This window comes from Lycium barbarum, chromosome 7 (genome assembly GCF_019175385.1).
Source record: "Lycium barbarum isolate Lr01 chromosome 7, ASM1917538v2, whole genome shotgun sequence".
NCBI lineage: Eukaryota > Viridiplantae > Streptophyta > Magnoliopsida > Solanales > Solanaceae > Lycium > Lycium barbarum.
In genome coordinates, this window is record NC_083343.1 from 50,638,943 (window position 1) to 50,661,787 (window position 22,845).

The 22,845-nt window shown below is 36.7% G+C and overlaps 1 protein-coding gene across 2 annotated transcripts in view; it reads right to left on the bottom strand.

Moving 5' to 3' along the window:
* The window catches only part of LOC132603430 (chloroplast processing peptidase-like), a 34,825-nt gene extending 19,424 nt beyond the window's left edge, over positions 1 to 15,401 (bottom strand). For both annotated transcript variants that reach the window (XM_060316482.1, XM_060316483.1), the window contains exons 1-2: positions 14,788 to 15,401; positions 7,032 to 7,169 (exon numbers count right to left, since the gene is read on the bottom strand). In XM_060316482.1, coding sequence (XP_060172465.1) covers positions 7,032 to 7,169; positions 14,788 to 15,195 — 546 coding nt within the window. In that variant the 5' untranslated portion in view covers positions 15,196 to 15,401. The remainder of the gene's footprint in view (positions 1 to 7,031; positions 7,170 to 14,787) is intronic.
* Positions 15,402 to 22,845: the final 7,444 nt, after the last annotated feature.

Below are 22,845 nucleotides of genomic sequence, written 5' to 3' on the forward strand. Positions count from 1 at the left end.
GTGATACCCTCCTCCGGAATAGAAGCAACGGAGGGGGCCATGCCTATCCTCCGAACGAGGAGCTCGGGCTCTGTTTCATCTCTTAAAGTCCGAATGACGCTCCTCGCCCTCTTCTTCGATTTCTGCCCTTTGTCCGAGGGCTTTTTTCTCTTGTTGGCGGCAGCAATGATACGGGATGTACCCGCTGAGTCGAACTCGGGTGCCAACGTAGCGGTTTCAGCTACTGATTCCGATCTCGGGTCTACCGAGCCCTTGGGTAAACCTGAAAGCCGAAGATGTTACACAAAGGAGATGTAGAAAATGACATGAATACCGATAAAAGCAAAGTGTTACCGTGATTTTGAGTGACCCATCGGCCACGCGACAGGAGTCCCCATGTCTGACCTTCGTGAGTATGTTGGCTGAGGAGAGTATTAACCCATTCGTTGATGTTGCGGACGGCCGGAGGTATCCAACCCACGGCTGGTATAGAGAAGAGGACAAGTAGTAAGAATGAAGAAGAACTAGTGTTTGACAAAGCATTCAAAAGCAATTATTAAAAGAACTGAGACTTACGATTATCATTCCACCTCTTCGGAAAGGGCATGTAGTTGTCTGGAATAATGTCCGTGGTCCTTACCCGGACGTAACGCTCCAACCAGTCCCGGTCTCTATCTTCGTCCATTTTTTAAAAAATGGGATTCCGGCTTCGCTTAGCGAGTTTTATTACACCACCCCGGAACAACCTCGGGGAGTATAACCGTATGAAGTGGGCCAGCGTGAACTCCTTTTTCGTATTATTGGCCAATAGCCGGAGGCAGGCCATGGTCCTCCGGACAATCGGACCAATCTGGGCCAGGGTTACATTATAAGTCCGGAACATATCTAAAATGACTGGATCGATCGGGGGGTCGAGCTTGAGGGTGAAAGGATAAGTATAAACGTACAAGAAGCCCGCCCGATGGTCGATGACTGATTCATCTGGTCCGGGGACAAAAACTTGAACCGGATGGTTATCCCATCCGCAATCAGCCCGGGCTAAATCGAGTTGTCCTCAGTAATGGACGAGGGATACCGCCTTACATCAAACCCTCTATCGGAAACTAGAGAAGGTTTCTCGACCTCGAAATCTTTGTTGTAGTTAGGTTTGGACGGTACAATGTCCAAAGCAATGGGTTCGAAGGTGACCTTCCCCTTGGGTTGAGAAGTTGGCTCGGTTCCTTGAGAAGAAACTGAGGGAACATCATGGGAGGTGGTTTCGGTGTTAGCAGACATTTGAAAATATGGAAAAGGAGATTCAAAGTGATAAGAAGCTAAAAAACAGGAGTAAGGGAGCAGTTTGAGAAAAAATTCAAAGTGATAAGAGTAAGAAGAAAAAACAGCAGCACTTTCTAAACAAAGGCCAACTAACGAAGAAGTTGATGGAGCTGTTTTTCTTTCACGCAGTGTAAGCAATGAATCAAAGGGGATAAAATGGTTGAATCAACAATAAATATGAAATGAAAGATGATTGGAAGAGATGAAGTGAAGAAATGAAAATGGAGAAGTGAAATGAAGCGTAAAATGGAAAAATAAAGTGATGGAAGACGTTATATAGATATGGGATCGAGGCGGTTACAGATCCCAGCCAACCGGGAAATGCCACGTGTCCCATAATTAGTAAGAAGTGACTTGAAACGACGTGCGTTACGGTGGTTGTCAGTGATGACCATCCGAGATGAGACACGTGGCCGATGACAGAGGGACGTGATGCAACTTTTCCCGCCAAAATGAAAAGATAACGGACAAATGGAGCCACCAGTTTCTTGATTCATCCACTTCCCGTTACTCCGATAAAACTACGGTCCGGAAAGTGTGGGGACTATCTGTATACGGTAAAAATCGGACATATGCTAGACCGGTGAGACCGGAGACTGAGGGAAGAAAGAAACAAGTAGGAGCATGAAGACTTTCTTTTGGGCCCGGAGGAGTGCTTGATCCGAAGAAAGCAAAGGACGTCATTTGGTCCGGTTTCTTCATAGCCGAGTTGATCGTGGCCGTTGGACCGGTTCATCGTGGCCGTTGGTCCGGTTGATCCATTACACAATTGCCACGCGTCAATACCGTTCTGCCACATTGTACTGCCAATCGTACGGGTATCAGACCGTACGACCTAACCTTATCCTTTTTAGGGATTTGTTTTTATTCAAAAGGGCTTTATGTTGTAAGAGGCCCATAAGGCAAAGCTATAAATAGGAGGCATTATTTTACTTTCAGGGGTTGGCTTCTTGAATTCTAGAACATTGTAATAGCAAAATGTATAAAATCTCCTTCTCTCATTCTCTGATTTTGGTCCGGATTCAGCGTTTGGTTCTTAAGCTTTGTTCAATTAAACAATACTCTTATATTATTAAATATATATATTTAGTGCAAACCATCAATTATTATTCACCTCTTCATAGCATATCCATATATATCTTTTTTCAACCAAATAGATTGAAGTTCAACCACATATCCTATACCTCACTCATAAATTTAATTGATTACTTAAATTCGGGGTAAACAAAATGTATTTTTGGGGAACCTCAGAAACTTCCTCCATTTAGGGGAGTTTTTGACCACCATATTCCATTGCTTGAAGGGGTCAATCCTGTTAACTCTAGACCCTATAGATATTCTCCAATACAGAAAGACATTATAGAGAAGATGGTAAGGGAAATGATGGAGCAAGGGATCATTCAACACAGTTCAAGTCCATTTGCATCACCAGTGGTGCTAGTTGGTAAGAAGGATGGGTCATGGAGACTATGTGTAGACTATAGAGCTTTAAATAAGGGAACTATAAAAGGCAAGTTTCCAGTACCAATTATAGAAGAACTGTTGGATGAATTGGGAGGCTCTCAAATCTACTAAAAAATAGATTTAAGGGCTGGGTACCACCAGATTAGGATGGCACCAGCTGATATTGCCAAAACTGCTTTTCAAAACCCATTCTGGACATTTTGAGTATCTAGTCATGCCCTTTGGGCTAACTAATGCTCCATCTAGTTTTCAGAGTCTTATGAACCACATATTTCAAGGTCATTTAAGAAAATTTGTCTTGGTTTTCTTTGATGACATTTTAATTTACAGCAAAACCTTGGAAGACCACCTGGTGCATCTTAATATTAGTTTTGAACTGTTGGTGAAGAACCAGTTGCTAGCTAAAAGAAGTAAATGTGTTTTTGCTGCTGAAAGGGTAGAGTACTTGGGACACTACATATCAGCAGAAGGGGTAGCTACAGACCCTAAAAAAATAGAAGTTGTTCAAGATTGGCCAGTACTTGAGACTCTCAAACAGTTGAGAGGGTTCTTAGGTCTAACAGGTTATTATAGAAGGTTCATTAAGGGGTATGGGGTTATCAGTAAACCTCTTACTGAGTTGTTGAAGAAAGACAGTTTTATGTGGAATCAAAAGGCAACTGAGGCTTTCAAGAAGCTCAAGGTGGCACTCACAACAGCACCTGTATTGATGTTGTCTGACTTTTCAATGATCTTTGTTGTAGAAACAGATGCATGCAACATTGGTATTGGGGCAGTATTGATGCAGAAAGGACAACCCATTGCATTTCTCAGTAAGGGTTTGTCTGTTCAGCACCAAACTTTGTCTGTCTATGACAAGGAATTATTGGCTCTAGTGATGGCTGTTAACAAATGGTCACAGTATTTGATAGGGAGAACATTTATTGTCAAAACAGACCAGAAGGCTCTTAAATTTCTGTTGGAACAGAAATTACACACTGGAACACAGCTCAAGTGGATTACCAAACTTATGCAGTATGACTTCAACATAGAGTATAAGAAAGGGAAGGAAAACAAGGTTGCAGATGCATTATCTAGGTTGCCATTAGTGGAGTTTTCTGCAATGACACTATCCACAATTAAGACTAACTTGCTACAGTTGGTTATGCAGAGCTGGGAGCAAGATGGAGAAATACTTGAATTGATACAGACTCTTAAAACTAGAAGTGGGACAGAAAAGGGGTATACTTTCCTTAATGATCAATTGAGAAAGAATGGGAGATTGATGGTAGGACCAGTGGAACAATTGAGGAAAGAAATTATAACTCTTTGGCATGATTCACCTCTGGGAGGACACTGTGGAGTGGATCACACTTACAGGAAGTTATATGCATTATTTTATTGGAAGGGGATAAGAGGGGATGTTCAAGAATATGTGAAGGGTTGTGATGTTTGTCAGAGACATAAATATGATAATGCCCCTTACCCTGGATTGTTACAACCTTTGAAGGTGCCTACACAGGCTTGGGGAAGTGTAAGCATGGATTTCATAGATGGTTTACCTAAGTCTAAGGGAAAAACTGTTATCTGGGTTGTGGTAGATAGACTAACCAAATATGCTCACTTTGTTGGTCTATCCCATCCTTATTCAACAAGTGAAATAGCTAAATTGTTCATGGAGAACATTTATAAACTTCATGGGATGCCTGAAGACATTGTATATGACAGGGACCCTGTATTTACTAGCAAGTTGTGGCAAGAATTGTTTTCTATATTGGGGGTCACTTTGAACACATCTACTGCATACCATCCCCAGACTGATGGTCAAACAGAGGTGATCAATAGATGTTTAGAAACTTATTTGAGGTGCTTTTGCTCTGAATTTCAGAAGGATTGGTATTCTTACCTTGCTACTGCGGAATGGTGGTACAACACCACTTTCCACAACTCAATACAAACCACTCCTTATGAGGCCCTTTACGGACAACCTTCACCTATGCATTTACCGTATGTAGCAGGAGAGTCAGGCATGAAAGAAGTTGATAGAAGTTTACTGGCAAGGGAGTTCAAGAATCAGCTTCTACAGTTTCATCTCAAGAGAGCTCAACAGAGAATGATGGACCAAGCTAATAAGCATAGGTCAGACAGGCAGTTTCAAGAAGGGGATTGGGTATACTTAAAAATTCAACCTTATAGGCAAGTTACATTATCTGGAGGAAATTTCAACAAGCTGTCTGCCAAATATTATGGCCCTTATCAAGTACTACAAAGAATAGGATCAGTAGCATACAAACTATCCTTGCCAGCACACTTACTTCTTCATCCCACATTCCATGTTTCACAACTAAAACCTTGTCACACACTACCATCTGTTTTCTCCCATCCACCTGTTATTGAACTTGCTAGTCCCTACTGTCCTCAACCAGCTAAGGTGTTAGATGATTCAAAAGGGCAATAAGGATGTGCCTCAAGTGTTAGTACAATGGGAACAACTACCAAAAGATTTGGCCACATAGGAAGACTATAATGCTTTGCTCCTCAGGTTTCCAGCTTTTATTCCTTGAGGTCAAGGAAGATTTTAAGGGGGAAGGACAGATACGAGTTGTACTGAAGGCAGAGGAAGTAGTACAGTCGGTTAAGTAGTTAATGAAGGGAATAAATAAGAAGTTGTGATTTTCACAGTTTAGTCCCTGAGTTTATATTAATTCTAATATCAGTATTTATTATTCAGTCCCTATAAGTTAGTTATGGTGTTTTGTCTGTAGTGAGCACAAGCACTGACATATATGCCTTGTATTCCTCTCATTTTCATCTATCAAATATATCATTATTGTTGCTTATTTCTTTTTCTTCTTTTTCTTAGCTGTAGTTGTTCTTAATTTTTACCCTAGAAATCCCAATCTGCATCACAAGTAGTTATCAACAATGCATTATTGGTTGCTATTACCAGAGGCGGACCCACGTGTTATGGTTGGAGCCCACTGGCACCCATGAGCTTGGCTGGAAATCTGTGTATATAGAGAATTTTCCAAATTTTAGCTATATAGAAAAATTGGCACCCGCAGTCACACATGACCATGGGGTGCACCTGTTGATGCTAGGCCATAGAAAGGGTTCTTCCTGCGATAGACGCAGTTCGATTCCCATTTCAACCAAAAACCTCGTTGTTCTTGTGTCAACCTTTCGTTTCCCTTTTGGCTATGTATTTGTCTTTCGTATTCTCTGTTCACCTTTCTCCAAACCCCTTTCAAGGAAAATCTCAAAGTCTCTGTTTTTTTATCTTTTGTGGTATTTATTTCTTCTTTTTTATTTTTCAGTTCATCTTTGTTCAATTCCATGTTATATATTTTTTCACTGTTTTTTTAGGCTGCCAGTCTTCTCCTTTTTCTATTTGTTGCCTTTTTTGCTGTTTCTCAAATACTTTTGTATAACTCTTTCTTTCTCCATGTACTGGCTTGACGATTCGCTCAGATGACCCAAAATTCTTATTAAAGCTGAAATTAAGAAGGAAAATATCTAATAATTTAGATGCAAATTAAAATTAATAAACTCCTTTACTAGTCATTTCTCCAAAATCAGAAACAAGTATATAGAGAAAGTTGGAATAGATATTCCACCAACATCTATTTGATCAAATGACTTTCTTGATTTCTTGGTCGTTTTCTTGTAATTTGTTCGACTGAAATTAAACTATGTAAACCGAACTAAACTAAACTTATTCTGGTTTGTTCACTAATTTGTCTTTTTTCAAGTAAAAAGATAGTAACTTGAACCGAATGAACCCAAAAATTGTCCAAACCAATTGAACATACACCTCTATTTGGTCTCTGTCCCAGGTCTCTTTGTGCCGCCCACAACCTTCAAATCCTAGATCCGCCTCTGCTAGTAGCATGATGGCACAAAGTAAACATCAAGATATGCTGGGGGCAATGGCACTAAGATAGGTATTCTCATCACAAGAGTGCAAGGAAAATATCCGACACAAGATCCAGGGGTTTTTGACAAAAAGATACCTGCCCGAAGTATCATGATTGGTATGGCTGTTGAACAGGCAGAACATGGATATTGAAAGAAGAAAGAAAATCACAGATGTCTGCAATATCTAGTTCTTGAAGCAGTATAATAGAAGTGAGAAGTTTTCTTAATTTAGTGCAACACTAAAAAAGGAGGTAGTGCAATAATCTGCTTTGTCGCTGTCATTTAGGAAAACAATCTCAATTTAAGATAACTGGGGGGAGGCTATGAAATACCATCAGAAAGCAAGTTCAAGTTCACCTATTACTGTTTCATACCTCAAGAAGATCACCTTCCTTAGCAACAATCCTCTTAATAAAGGCATCTCCATCACTGTATCCTACTTCCTGAAGCACCGGAGGACTCTTGAAAATAACTATGTCGTTGGGACATGGCTTTCTGAAATAGTAAGAGACCTGTAAATAACAAGATTGTGAAGGAAATAACTTTGAATTAGTCATATATTGAATTGACAAAAGCAGAGGGGACAAGTTTGATGGGAATAAATAGCAACCTTTGCAAAGTCATTGATACCCTTATGGCATACAAATAGATCTAAAAAACTTATGGTCTAGAGAAGAATTAAGATAGAATTTGCAGGTAACAGTCTAAAAAAGTTAAGCAGCAGTAGCCTAATCTAAAGTAAGGTGTTGCATGCCTATCACATCTCCTGATATAAACATAAGTAATTTCAGATTCAAAACTAGCGTAACAGCAACAAAACCATCATAATTCAGCATTCTTCACGCAATTGCTGATATCAAAATGTGGATTTAAATCTAGCAAAGTTTTTCTTGGCTAACCTTTACATTGGGAATTAAAAACTGCCAACTTCATCCAAACTCCACAGGACCAACAACATACCCAATGTAGTCCCACAAGCGGGTCTGAGTAGGTAGGATGTACGCAGACCTTACCCTTACCACAAATGTGGAGAGGTTGTTTCCGCTAAACCCCCGGCTTCGGAAAAAAAAGTCAAGGATATGAAACATGGTATTGAGAAAAATATGACAACAAAATAGCAAGTTAAAAAGCAAATGAGGCAACAGATAGTAATACACATTGAAGAAAGGAAATTACGCGATTACTAACTAATACTTGAAGTAATTGAGAAAGAAAGGGATGAACCCTAATCGAGAAGAGATGAATAAGAAATGATACAGATTAGAGAAAGAATAGAGAGAATTATTTCATATTTGATATATCAAAGTTGTGATTACAGTACATTGATCATCTACTTATATAGTAGTGTTAAGAGCTACTAACTTCATACCCTTAACAGTTAATCCTGTAATTAATAAACTAACAGACTTTTAACCACCTTAACTAACTCTTCCGGATTACCGTTAATGAGCTGGTTAAGCTAAATAGACCAAACTACCCCTGAAGCTTATTCTCTGTATTTCTGTGCTTCTACACTTCCCCTCAAACTAGGTCTTGGCCCTCTTGGGCATTGTAAAGATGTTGAACAGACCAAGCTTGGAGCACAGATATTCATGTTGCACTTTTGTAAGTCCTTTAGTTAGAACATCAGCAGGTTGATCACCATTCGTTTTGTGATTTTTTCTCTTATAAAATGGCAATCTATTTTCATATGTTTGGTTCTTTCATGATACACAGGATTTGCTGCAATTTGTATAGCAGATTTGCTATCACCGAAAATCTCTACTGGACTGTTTACTTCAATACCAAGTTCCTTGATCAATCCTAGAATCTAGATAAGTTCAGAAATGATTGCTGCAATGCTTCTATATTCTGCTTCAGCAGAACTTCTTGACACAGTTGTTTGCTTCTTTGATTTCCAAGCAATCAATGAGTCCCCTAGCTTGATCATATAACCTATTACAGACTTCCTTGAAATAGGACAAGAAGCCCAATCAACATCACAATAGGCTGATACAATCTTCGTACTAGAACTAGACAGAAGAATCCCTTTACCAGGTTGATTCTTCAGATACCTTATAACCTGAGTGCAGCCTCCATATGAGATTGTTTAGGTGGTTGCAGAAATTGACTCAGATTCTGCACACTGAATGAAATGTCAGGTCTTGTCATGGTTAAGTACAACAATTTTTCCAATTAACCTCTGATAAGCACCTAGATTAGTAGGTGGATCCTTCTGAGTAGAATTTCCCAGATGTTCACAATACTCTCTTGTAGTTAGTTTTACATTTGTATCTATAGGAGCAATTGCTGGTTTAACTACTGAAAGGCTAGTCTCAGAATTAACTTCCATTGCATACTTCCTTTGATGCATGAGTATACCCTCCTTAGATCTAGCAAATTCTATACCAAGAAAGTACTTTAGTTCATCAAGATCCTTCATTTTGAATTTTTGTTGTAATGTAGCTTTGGTGTCAATAATCAGTTTGAGACAGCTTTCTGTGATGAGCATGTCATCAACATACACAAGTACAATAGTAACACCTTCTGCTGATTTCTTAATGAGCAATGAACGATCATACTCACTCTAATTAAACTGATCACTTAGCAGTGCTTCTGTCGATTTTACATTCCATTGTTTAGGACCCTGTTTCAGTCATACAAGGATTTTATGAGTCTACATGCTTTGTTCTCCCCCTAACTCTTAAAACCTTGTGGAAGTTCCATATAAATTTCATCAAATAAATCCCCTTGCATTATATACATCCATTTGATGTATATGCCACTGATTAACTGCAGAAATCGCCAACACTGTCCTGACTGTTTTCATCTTAACTACAGGTAAAAAAAATCTCTTGATAGTCTATTTCTTCCTTTTGACTATAGCCTTTGGCTACGAGTCTTGCTTTAAATCTTTCAACTTCCGCAGATGCCTTATATTTAACCTTAAAAATCAATTTGCATCCTATAGGTATTTTGCCATCTGGTATAGTTACTACATCCCAAGTGTGGTTACTTTCTAAGGCTTCAATCTTATGTCTGTATCCAAGGTGACTAGAGAACTAGGCTGCTCAGTCAATCTCTTCCCTGGTTTTTGTGTATTTCAGGATCTTTACACTGGGAAGTTGACTAATAAGAGAACCACTCGGCTACCTACTTAGGGATGGCAATAGCGCGGTGCGGGTCGAAATGTTTTAAAAATAATTTTATGCGGGGCGGGTGTGGGTGTGGGTTAGGGCTTAAAATATTTACAAAATTACAATTTCGGCTTATTTTCTTCGCAACCTTGTTCTTCCTCTCTAACAGTCGGCTATCTCTTACTCTCTGAAGGACGAGGTCTCTGCTAAAAGCCTAAAACATCTCTTCCTCGTTTCTCTCTCTGAAGGTAAATGTCTAAACCTCTCTTCCTCTCTCGGCTCTGCTATTTCGTTCTTGATTTCTTTGTACTTCTCTTTTATCATTGATTTCTTGTTTTTTTTCTCTTTATTTGATTTGAATCTATCATGGTCTGAACCCAATTTTATTTTTCTTGATAAATTTTAGGGATTTGTGACTTGGGTCTCTGTTATTTCATTTAAATTCTTCAAAAATTTATCTAGTTCACTGTTGGCATTTGTCAGCTTGAAGGTGTTTGTTTATTTTTGTCATTAAGGGGAATCTTCACATTGAAATCAATAGAGACGTCAAACGGGTGTTTTCAGAAATGGTCGAGCATGTTCTTATTATTTAAAGAAGCTGTCTTTCAATTCCAGATTCCCATTTTTTGCAAGTCTACAATCATAGATTTATATGTAACAAATTTGTGTTAGCAATTTTGTTTATGTATTTGTACTTGTAGATAAGCATGGAATCTCAGAATGAAGAAAATCCGGTTTGTTCATCTTTCAATACTCTTCCTCTACCCAGTGAGGGTGAGAGCCAAAGGTCTTCTCAAATGAACGAAGTTACTGAATTTGAGAAAAGGAAATTGAAGTCTAAAGCATGGAGACATATTAAACCGATGAGCGTTAATGGTATTCGCTATGGTGTTTGTAAGTATTGTAATGCTCGTATCAAATCAAGTAGCAAATGTGGGACATCGTATATGTTTGAACATCTTCGTAGATGTCCTAATAAGCCAAGAAATTTGGAAAATGAGAGTGGTTCAGGGGTTGATGATAGTAGCCAACGACATTATTTCGATCAAGATGTTTCACATGGAGAACTTGCTCAAGCCATTATTTTGCATGAATATCCCTTGTCTATTGTTGATCATGCAGGATTTAGAAAGTTTGTTGCTAGTCTTCATCCGTTGGTCAAAATGGTGTCAAGGAACACAATCAAGAATGACATTTTGAAGATTTTTGACAATTTGAAATCAAAAACTTCTAACTTATTGGAAAAACTCACAACTAGAATTGCAATAACTACTGATATGTGGACTTCAGACCATACCAAAAAAGGATTCATGGCTATTACAGCGCATTTTATTGATGATTCATGGAGGCTTCAAAGCCATATTCTTAGATTTGTTTATGTTCCTACTCCGCATGATAAGGATACTTTGTGTACTGCGTTGATTAATTGTTTGTTAGAGTGGAATCTTGAAAGAAGAATATCAGCCATTACAGTTGATAATTGTAGCACAAATAATGCTATGATGAAGACCTTGTTAGATGAAAAACTTTGTAAAAGGGATTTATTGTTGATGGGTCGAGTGTTTCATGTGTGTTGTGCCGCACACATCTTGAATTTGATTGTGGAAGAAGGGCTAAAGGTGATAGGAGATGGTATTAGTAATGTCCGTGACAATGTCTTATACTAGATAGGGTCATCAAGTAGAATTGAAAGGTTTGAAGAAGCTGCACGGTTGTTACATATTTCTTGTAACAAAAAGTTGGAGTATAATTGTGCAACTCATTGGAACTCAATATATCTAATGTTGAAAACGGCCCTAGACTACAAAGATGTTTTTATGAAGTTTGAGTCCAACCGACACTAGTTATCGTTGTTATCCAACTGAAGGGCAATGGAGTGCAGCAGAAGAAGTTTGAGATAAGTTGAAGCTTTTTTACCATATACTGAACAATTCTCAGGAAGATAATATCCAACTTCAAGTCAGTACTTTTCAAAAGTTTGTGAAATTAAGCTAGAATTGGAAGTTTGGGTTAAAAGTTTTAATCTTTTGATTAACTCTATGGCATCGGCAATGTTGTTGAAATTTAAGAAATATTGGGATGATGTGCATATTTTTATGGGTGTGGCTGCTATCTTTGATCCGAGGTATAAGATGAAGTTGGTGGAGTTCTATCTTCCACATATTTATGGTGAAACAGTTGCTTTAGACAAGATTCAAGAAGTGGGTTTTGAAGTTGTTGGTCTTGTTCAGGGTGATCGACTATCTAGCTTTGATAGATTTATCACTTTGAGTAGGGCTAATGTGGAAACAAGATCGGAGCTAGATTTCTACTTAGAAGAAAGTTTGCTACCTCGAACTCCATCGTTCGACAGTTTAAGTTGGTGGAAGACAAACGGATTAAAGTTTCCTACTTTGCAGAAGATGGCTCGTGACCTCTTAGCCATCCCTGTCTCTACAGTTGCTTCAGAATCGGCATTTAGCACTAGTGGGAGGTTGATTAGTCCGCATCATAGTAGACTTCATCCTACTACTTTGGAGGCTTTGATGTGTGCTCGCACTTGGTTATGGAACGAAATAAATGGTAAGTTTTCTTAATGACTTGTTATGGTAATAAAGTTCACAATTTTTATTTTTATATTGATTAATTGAATCGCATACTTTTCTTTTCAGGTTTGACTTCAACGGTCAACAAAGTTTCATGTCCAACATTATTTGATGAAGAGGAAGAACCGGATTCAACTGGACTTACTGGTCACTAGCTACTTTGTAGAGGAAGAGAAATTAACTAGTTGATACAATTTGAGTTCACTGGTAGATTGACTTGTTCTGTAATTTGAGTTCACTGGACTTACTGGTCTATTACTTGACTTGTTGCGTAATTTGAGTTCACTGGTAGAGTGGTTGATTGTGGTGGATTTTGCATATTTGCTTAGGATAAACCTACTGGCTAGTGGCTACTGGAGGATTGATTGACAAATGACAATTAGTTTGCTTAACTTATTACAAGTTTAGTGACATTTTATGCTTGAATTAGAAGGTGATACTTTTAGTAATTTCTTTTGCACTCGTGAACAAAATGCTGTGATATTTTTTGCTACGTAAATCAAAAGTATATTTAGTTGTATCTGTTTTTCTTCTCTTCAGCTTTGGCAGATTGGGTATGCTTTACCCATGAGCGTAGCATTATAGACTTTGCGCTAAAAGTTATTTGAGGAAGATCAGCAAGTTTTATTCAGAGTCAAATGTCTTTCATTATCAGACTTGATCTACCAGCTACTTGATCCTATCTAAACAAGGCTTAATATAATCTCAGATTGTATTTCTGGCCATGAACCTAGGCTTATGTAACTCTTTAATTTGATATGGTCAGTGTCACTAGAGAAGAGACAGCTGAGGATTGATGCGCGAAGGAGTTTCGACGGATTGTGAGTGAGAAAAAATAGAAAGAAGTAGGAAAACTAAGACATTAATGAGATAATATTCTTTTACGGAATAACTTCGCCTAATCTGCTACCCAATCAATATAGGTATCAAATAACTTTATCCAGCAAAATTTAAGTGGATAGAGTGCCCTTTTTTCAAAGATAACTAAGAAATTTGTTGATTCCAACTTCAAAACTCAATGGATAGTGCCAAAAATATTCTACCTTTCTCCATTTAAAGGAGTTAACAAAAATAAGAAGCTTAATTAATGGGAAAGATCGCGGATGCCCCCTCAAATAAAACAAGTTACCCACCCATACCCCATTATTTTCATGCCCCCAGAAAAAAATAAAAATATTTACCCGAGATGCCCCCTAGTTATGCTACCAACATAGTATATAAATATACTGAAATGGTATCATGAAAGCTTCAATTATTCTCTTAGTCCTCCATGATACCATCATGATATATAAATATATGGTATATAAATATACTGAGATGGTATCATGGAAGATGCTTCAGTCCTTCTCTTAGTCTTCCATGATACCATCATGGTATAAAATATATCGAGACGGTATTATGAATGATCATGTTCATTTATTAAAAATGACACACTTTTTTCGAAAAAAAACCTCTATGATACCTTCGACTTATATACATATACCATGATGGTATCATAAAGGACTGCTTCAGTCCTTCAATGTGACACTCCTCAGGATTATGATACCATCATGGTATATAAATATACTGAGATGGTATCATGAAGGACTGTTTGAGTCGTTCTCTTAGTCCTCAGTGATACCATCGTGATATATAAATATACTGCGATGGTATCACGAAGAGGAAGAGGTTTGGCCGAGGGGTATGCCAGGTAAATACTTTCAGCCGGTAGGGGTAGAAGCGAAAATAATTTGGGAGGGGGCATGGGCGGGTAAATATTTTGTATTTTGGGGGAAATTAGTGATGTTTTCCCCTTAATTAAAGCATTGTGAACGGTAGACTTATAGATACTTAGGAATTAGTAATTTCAATATTCTGAGCACTTTATGGAGAAAAAAACCATCCCAAGAATTTGTTGGATCGGAATTTAGTTGAATAAGAGTTGCGTAAGAATGTTATTCTGACATTTTTTTTATTCTGCTAAATTGTTGTGTCTTTTGCTGAAGTAATGTTTTGGAAAAAGTTGCTTGCTCGTTTTTTTTTTAATGAAAAGATAAAAGGTTGCTTGCTAGTATTTTAAAATTTTCAGAAGTTGGAACAATTATCAGGATGGCACTGTTCTGTCAACCAAAAAAATGGGTCATTTTGCTACGTAAATCACAAGGTAGAGAAGAAGAAAGAGTATTTTTGTGGAAAATTATAAATTAAAAAAAAAAAGGCGGGGCAATGCGGGGTGGGTCTATCCGGGTGTGGGCGCGGGGCGGGTTTCCGCGAGTTTAAAGGCTATGCGGGGCGGGTTGTAATTTCGTGGGTTTAGACAGCACCCGCACCACTGCCATCCCTATACCTACTAACCTTCTAGCCTAATTCTGCACCTCTACCCTCCACGGGACCACAACTCAAAAAAAAAAAAAAATTTAGTAGCATAGAATCATAATTGAGAAGATTACCTTTTCAGCAACAAGCCGATCTCCAACATCGAAAGTGGGATACATAGACAAAGAAGGTATATATCTAGGCTCAGCCACGAAGGACCTGAAGGCAAGCGATATAACTAATGCAGCAAATACATTTTTTGCATCATTTGAAGTAAAATCCACCCACTTCGGCAAAACCCCATTTTGTTCATCATCTTCACCACCACCTCCGTCGTCGCCGCCTCCTCCACCGTCGTTGAAATCCCTAAACCCTTTACATTTAAAGCTCTCAAATTGAGCTTTGAAAGATTGACAGTTTGGAGGTTTTAACAAGAATTTGAATTGAAGGGTTTTAGAGAAAGGTTTCAAGTTCAAAGAGTGGACACAATTCAAATAAGGGTTATGTAAAGGTAATGGAGGGAAGAGCTTTACCGTTATCATTGGAGAATCAAATTTCTCTGCAACAGTTAAGACAATTTGAGATAATCTTCTTTACATTTTCCCCAAATCCCTTTCTTTTTTAATTTCTTTTTGGCATTTTTTCCTTTTTTCTATTACTCTCTCAGTCTCAAATTATTTGTTGTGATTACTAAAAATAATTGTATCAAATTATTTGTCATTATAGAAGTTTAATGCACACTTAATTAATTTCTTTTCTCATTCTACTCTTATTAGAATTTCGTTATTAATGAATATGACACATAAATAAAGTAAGCGTTTAATGTAAAGAAATTATAACGTAGACATAAATAAGAATAAAGTAATCAAATACCCTTCCTAATTAATACTTTTTAAGGGACGTGTAAAATAAAAAATCGACATATAATTTGAGAAGGCGGGAGTAAAAAAATATGTTATTCTTTTCTCTCATTTTGTTTGGTCTTAAAATTTCATAAAGAAGGATCCTAAAATGTCCCTTTATTACGAATTCTTCGTGATAGGTTCAATTGTGAATCATAGAAAAAAGTGAACCTTTGATTTTAAGATATGGAAATAATAAATAAAAGATGTGACAATTCTTATCCACTTTGTAGTAGGATGATATTTTCACCAAGTATAAAAGGTTTTTTTTTTTCCAGCTGTATGGACAATTTAGTGAAGTATTTAATTTAACATATTTAGAAGCCAACAAGCAAGTGTACCAACACTGCTCTACGTGGCTGTACAGAAAAGCAAAATAATTTGTAGTATAAATTTGGGACAAATAGGGGTATTTTGGTACTTTCCCTTCAATTGCAGGTCTTTCAAATTCATTGGTCTGCAAACGCGTGTTGTATTAGTGCCACATTTTGAGGCTTTTCCAATTTCTCTCTACCCTCTCTGCTTCGTCTTTCTCGAGAAGATTTAACTAAAGGTACCAAACAAGTCTCAAAATTAGAAATGGTGACAAATTTGACCAACCAAGATCAAAACATACTTAAAAATTTGATTAAGTTAATTGAGGTTCAAAATGTAATTTTTCAAACTTGTTAAACTTTTAAAAAATACAAAAAACCACAACTTAACCCCAACCCATTTATATCAAAATTAAAACCCATTTCAAAATTCAAAATCAAAACCCATCCACTTCATCAAGGACTGCTCAACAGTCCCTCTTCTTCTTCTTCACTGTGTTCTTCCTCTCCAAAGTCAAAACCAGCGAACTTGTTCTTCCTCTGTGACTCCGACACTCCATCGTGTGTCTCTCTTCGCGGTTTCTCCTTCTACACTAGGTAGATTCTCCGATGAAGTTTTTTTCTCTTTCACTTGGTTCAAAAGTTAGGGTTTTGAAATAAAGCATGGAAAATGGTGATTTTGGTTAAAGAATAAGAAGAAGAAGAACATGGGTTCCTCTTCAATATTGTTTATTTTGCTATTTCATACTTAAAAACCCCTTATTTGGGGTATTTGTTTCACTTCTTGTGGTTGTGTGTTTGTAAATAGTGTATTTGGAAGTGAATTTTTTTTTTTTGATGGTGTTTTTTTATCTTGTTATCCTCTAGGGTTACGGAAAACACTTTTGTTGATTTTTTCCAACAATTGCAGTGGCTGTTGCAACAGCTTCAGCACTTGTTTGACAAAAACAAACATCTATTGAGGTTGCATGCTTCAAAACCCCTTATTTAGTGTATTTTTGTTAACTTGTGATGGTTGTGTGTTTGTAAATATCGTACACTAATAGTGAAATAGATGTTTTTGTTCTTGTTCTTGTTGTCCTTGAAAGGTTTATGAAAAAGGGTCTTGCCTTTGTTTTGATTTTATCCAACAACTTCGCAGTTGTTGCAACATATTCCTCATCTGTTGGTAAAAATCAAAACACTTGATGAGGTTGTTGCAGCAACTGAAGAAGCTGTTGCAACAGATTCACAAGTTGTTGGAAAAAATCAAAACAGTTGCTTAGTAATATGGTGTAACTGTTTTGATTTTTTCCAACAACTGAAGAATCTGCTGCAACAACTTATACATGTTGCAACAACTTCATCAGTTGTTGCAACATATTACTAAGTTGTTGGAAAAATCTATTACTTGTTGTATTTGTTTGGTCAACTGCTACAGTTCTTTTTACCTAAGGAAGCTGTTGCACTGTTTTGATTTTTTCCAACAGCTTACGAATCTGCTGCAACAACCTATACACCTGTTGCAACATCTTAATCAGTTGTTGCAACAGATTAATAAGTTATTGGAAAAATCCATTACTTGTTGTATTTGTTTGATCAACAGCTGTAGTTCTTTTTCCCTGTTTACTTTGAATGAGCACAAATCAATTGAAACTATTTTTGTTTATCTCCTGTGTGTAGATAAAATGGTTCCAAGTAAAAGAAAAAAGAGGAATCAATTGAGGCATCAACAGATAGTAAAAGACCCAAGGGTCAAACACCATTAGAAGAGCTTGCTGAACATGTTATTTCTGAATCAGCAAATGTAGATCCAAGTGATACTCCTACTAATAAACAATCTTCAAATAGAGAGGAGGGCTCAGAGTCCAAGGAAACCTCTCAAGTAGAAGTTCTAGAGAAAATGATGAAAATAAAGTATATGAAAAATGAAGAAGATGATGAAAGTGAAAAAGATAATGAAGAAGATGAAGATGAAGTTGAAAATACAGATGAAAGGTCGATGACCGTAGCTAAAGTTAGAAAACAAACCCTACATAATGTGAATGTCAATCTTGTTGAGTGTTATTGTATTGGCACAAATCCTAACAGACCTTCCACTGACGATGTCGTCAAAAGTTTTAGTATTGACAAGTACGGTGTAAGCATGCCGATGGATATGCCTAACAGATTGATTGATGGGTTGAAATTAGAATTGGCTGGAGTGACAGTCATCACAAGGGAATCAACTGGTGGTGTTGGTATTGATGTTGGCGGTGTTGATGATCTTGTGGCAGGTCTTGCTGCTGAAAAAATAAGAGATGATGATGATGATGTTGGTGGTGGTGGTGGGTTTGCTGATGAACAATTAACTTTAATTTGTGTTTTTGGAGCCCTATGGGCTGTTGAACAATTTCTTTTAAGTTTCTAGTTTATGCTGTCGGTAAAATATGGTGGATGTTGATGATATATATATATATATATATATTTGTGTGTGTTAGGTATTCAGTACCATTATATTGTTTGTTCAGTATGTATTTAAGTTGTTTCAGTAGTTTCAAACAAGTCACAAATCTGTTGCAACAGATTCGTAATATGTTGGTAAAAATCAAACAGCTGCAGCAGATGTTGTAACAGATAAGTACAGTTGTTGAAACAGATGGCTCAACTATTGCAACAGCTTCTGCAACTGTTGGATAAAAATCAAACAGTTTTCAGTATGTCATTAGATTTTCACATTATGTTCAGTAGTTTCAAACAAGTCATAAATCGGTTGCAACAGATCTTGCATCTGTTGGTAGTAAACAAAAAACTGCTACAAATGTTTGATTACAAGAATAAAGTTGTTGCAATAGATTCATTATCTGTTGAAGCAACTTCTGCAACTATTGGATAAAAATCAAACAACACAGTAAATTGTTGCAACAATCGAGTAATATGTTGCGACAGATGTATCAGCTGCTGCAACAAATCATACAGTTTCTGAAGATGTCGCAACAAGTTACTAATCTATTGCAACAGATGGATCAGCTGTTGAAAAAGGTTCCCCATCTGTTGCAACTGATGGCCCAGCTATTGCAACAACTACTTATTTATTGCAACAATGTACCTAGTTGTAAAAGCTTAACTCTATTCACTAAATATCAAATCATTCTAATGATCAATCGATTTAGTGCATAGTGACTTAGTTGAGCATTTATCCTGACTCAAAATATCATCAAATTGATTAATTATATATAATGATCACTAAATATCATTGATTTCCTTTGTTTATCACTAAATATAGGTGAATCAAGTAGTTCTCATCAAATCACTCTAATGATTAATCGATTTAGTGCATAGTGACTTAGTTGATCATCTGTCCTCACTCAAAATACCATCAAATTGATTAAGTATACATAATGATCACTAAATATCATTGATTTTCTTTGTTTATTACTAAATATAGGTGAATCAAGTAGTTCTCATCAAATCACTCTAATGATCAATCGATTTAGTGCATAGTGACTTAGTTGATCATCTGTCCTAACTCAAAATATCATCAAATTGATTAAGTATATATAATGATCACTAAATATCATTGATTTCCTTTGTATTTCACTAAATATAGGTGAATCAAGTAGTTCTCATCAAATCACTCTAATGATCAATCGATTTAGTGCATAGTGACTTAGTTGATCATCTGTCCTGACTCAAAATACCATCAAATTGATTAAGTGTATATAATGATCACTAAATATCATTGATTTCCTTTGTTTATCACTAAATATCATTGATTCCCTTTGTTCATCACTAAATATGGGTGAATCTAGTTGTATCAGTTGCAGCAAGTAACATAGTTGTGCAACAATTCATACCACTTGCTGGATAAAGCACAACAAGTTACCTAGTTTCTGCAACAAGTCATTACACTTGTTGGATATGACACAACAAGTTACCTAGTTTCTGCAACAAGTCTTTCCACTTGTTGGATAAAACACAGGAAGTTACCTAGTTTCTGCAACAAGTCGTTCCACTTGTTGGATAAAACACAACAAGTTACCTAGTTTCTGCAACAGATTTGGTACTTCTTAGAAACTCCCATTTGTTGTAATATGTTCAACAACTCACTAGTTTCTGCAACAAGGCCTGTCACTTGATGGAAAAACACCAACAAGTAATAAAGCTGTTGCAACAGATTTCTTACTTACAATTTATTAACAACAGAACTAACAACAGAACATACATTTGTGATTTAAGCAAGATCTAATATAAATCAAGTTCGCAAGCACCAACAACAAAATTTACCATTACAAGAAAGAACAAAATTAAAATGTCAGAAAATCCAAGTTCACAAACAACAACAACAGTAATTATTATTACAAGACGGTGCAAGATTAACTACTATGGAGCATTTCGGTCTGGGCATGTAGTATTTTGTAGACAACTGGTTGATATAGAGCTTTTGTTTTTCCTCATTGGAAATGATTCCTTGATTCCATGACTCCTCTTTGTCCGCCTTCTTCCCAGTTTGCTCGGGTCAATATGTGGAGAAGGTATTTCTCTCTCTAACAACTCCAAAGGAACTACCCAAGATTCTTCAAAAGGCGTAGGGTTCATTTCTCACAGTATGCAATTATGTATTTCTCCACCTTATAATATGGAGATGAGTAGTCATAAATCCGCCTTCCAAAGTCTTCACCATATTGGAGTCGAAGCGCTACAAGTTTCAACGAAATCTTACCAAAGTCTTCACCAAACCCGTATTGTTATTGAGTCCCCCATTAATGGTACCTAGACATATTTTGTTTTAAAAAAATTAGTCATGAAAGTATAGTTACAAAATGAAACTACTGGAGTGGTTGTTTCAACAACTAAGTGATTTGTTGCAACAAGTAGGCCACTTGTTGCAACTACTCACTTAGTTATTGGATACAACTTCAATTTTAGTCTCTGTTTCATCCAACAGCTGTAAAATATGTCCAATAACTAATGTAGTTGTTGCAACAAGTGGCCTACTTGTTGCAACATCTCACTTAGTTATTGGACATATTTTACAGCTCAGACAAACTGAAGCTGTCTTCAACAACTAAGTGAGTTGTTGCAACAAGTAACCTCCTTATTGCAACAAGTAGGCCACTTGTTGCAACAACTCACTTAGTTGTTTGAGACAACTTCAGTTTTAGTTTCAGTTTCATCCAACGGCTGTAAAATATGTCCAACAACTAATGTAGTTGTTACAACAAGTGGCCTACTTGTTGCAATAAGTGACCTACTTGTTGCAACAAGTTAGTGAGTTGTTTGAAAGAGTAGAAGCTGTCGAACAGCTTTCACAGTTATTGCAACAAGTAGACTACTTGTTGCAAAAAGTACAACAACTGTTCCAAATTATTTATACACATTTTAGCAGTTGTTGCAACAGATTAGTACAAAAGTTGCAACAACTGCATAAATTGTTGAAAGTGTTGCAGAAACTACAATAGCTGTTGCAATAAATTTAGAAGCTGTTATACAACATTTTTAGCACTTGTTGCAACAACTGTAACTGCTACTGTAATTGTTGGAAAATCAGCAGCTATACCCAGATGAATAATTGAAATAAAACAATAATGAATAATTGAAATAAAACACCATTGTTTTACTTACCAAATGAGCCGAAATCACCTATGAAGTAATGCCCAATGCTACAAGAACAAAATCCGGTCCGAAAATTACGTAAATCGAATGGGTTCATTTTTTTCTCTAGCAAATGTTTTCTAAATGATGATGAAGAAGAAGAAGAAGAAGAAGAAGAAGAAGAAGAAGAAGCAGCAGGAGAGAAGAAGAAGAAGAAGAAGAAGAAGAAGAAGAAGAAGAAGAAGAAGAAGAAGAAGAAGAAGAAGAAGAAGAAGGAGATGAAGTGTTTCTAAATGATGATGATGATGAAGAAGAAGAAGAAGAAGACAAAGAAGAAGAAGAAGAAGAAGAAGAAGAAGAAGAAGAAGAAGAAGAAGAAGAAGAAGGAGAAAGAGGAGGAGGAGGAGAAGGAGATGAAGTAGATGATTGAAAAAGGAGAAGAGGTCATTGGTAGCAGAAACAAGAAGAAGAAGAAGAAGAAGAAGAAGAAGAAGAAGAAGAAGAAGAAGAAGAAGAAGAAGAAGAAGAAGAAGAAGAAGAAGAAGAAGAAGAAGAAGAAGAAGAAAGAAGAAGAAGAAGGAGATGAAGTGTTTCTAAATGATGATGATGATGAAGAAGAAGAAGAAGAAGAAGAAGAAGAAGAAGAAGAAGAAGAAGAAGAAGAAGAAGAAGAAGAAGAAGAAGGAGAAAGAGGAGGAGGAGGAGAAGGAGATGAAGTAGATGATTGAAAAAGGAGAAGAGGTCATTGGTAGCAGAAACAATACTTTTCTTTTTCCACCCATTTTAGGTAATTAGGGTTTTATATAAGTTGAGCCAAAGTATAAAAACTAAAACTTGAGGGTAAGTCCGTAAATGCGTGAAAACTCATTAATCACTAATCTAATTTTTGTCACCCCTACTAAATAAAAATAACTTGAGTCACTACAATTTAAATTTGAAACTTTTTTGTCACCCTTAATTAATTCACCCGTCTTTCCCTCTCTCTCTCTCCCTCTCCCTATTCACCACACCCAAAACTAACACGAGTCCGCAACTTAAATGACCCAAAAAGTGGGTTTGTGGACCAAGATAACGACAAAAAAAAAAGTGACGAAAGTACCTTTTGTGCACTAATTTAGTGTGCGATAGGACTTAACTGTAACATTCACAGTTTTTTCCATACTTTGACCAAAGATTAGCCATGTTTCAAAATGCTGAAATATCAATATTATATTCATTTTCACAACACTTGTGTAATTTCAAAGTTTTGAAATTTCACGTTTTTCCAATACTTTGACCAAAGATTAGTGATGTTTCAAAATGCCGGAATATCAATATTTTATATAGAACCTGATATCTTTTTCTGTGAACAATAATGTAGGCTCAATACATCAACTATACGTAAACGTTTGGATCATCGTTTTAGGGGTTGTAAAGTGCCCCG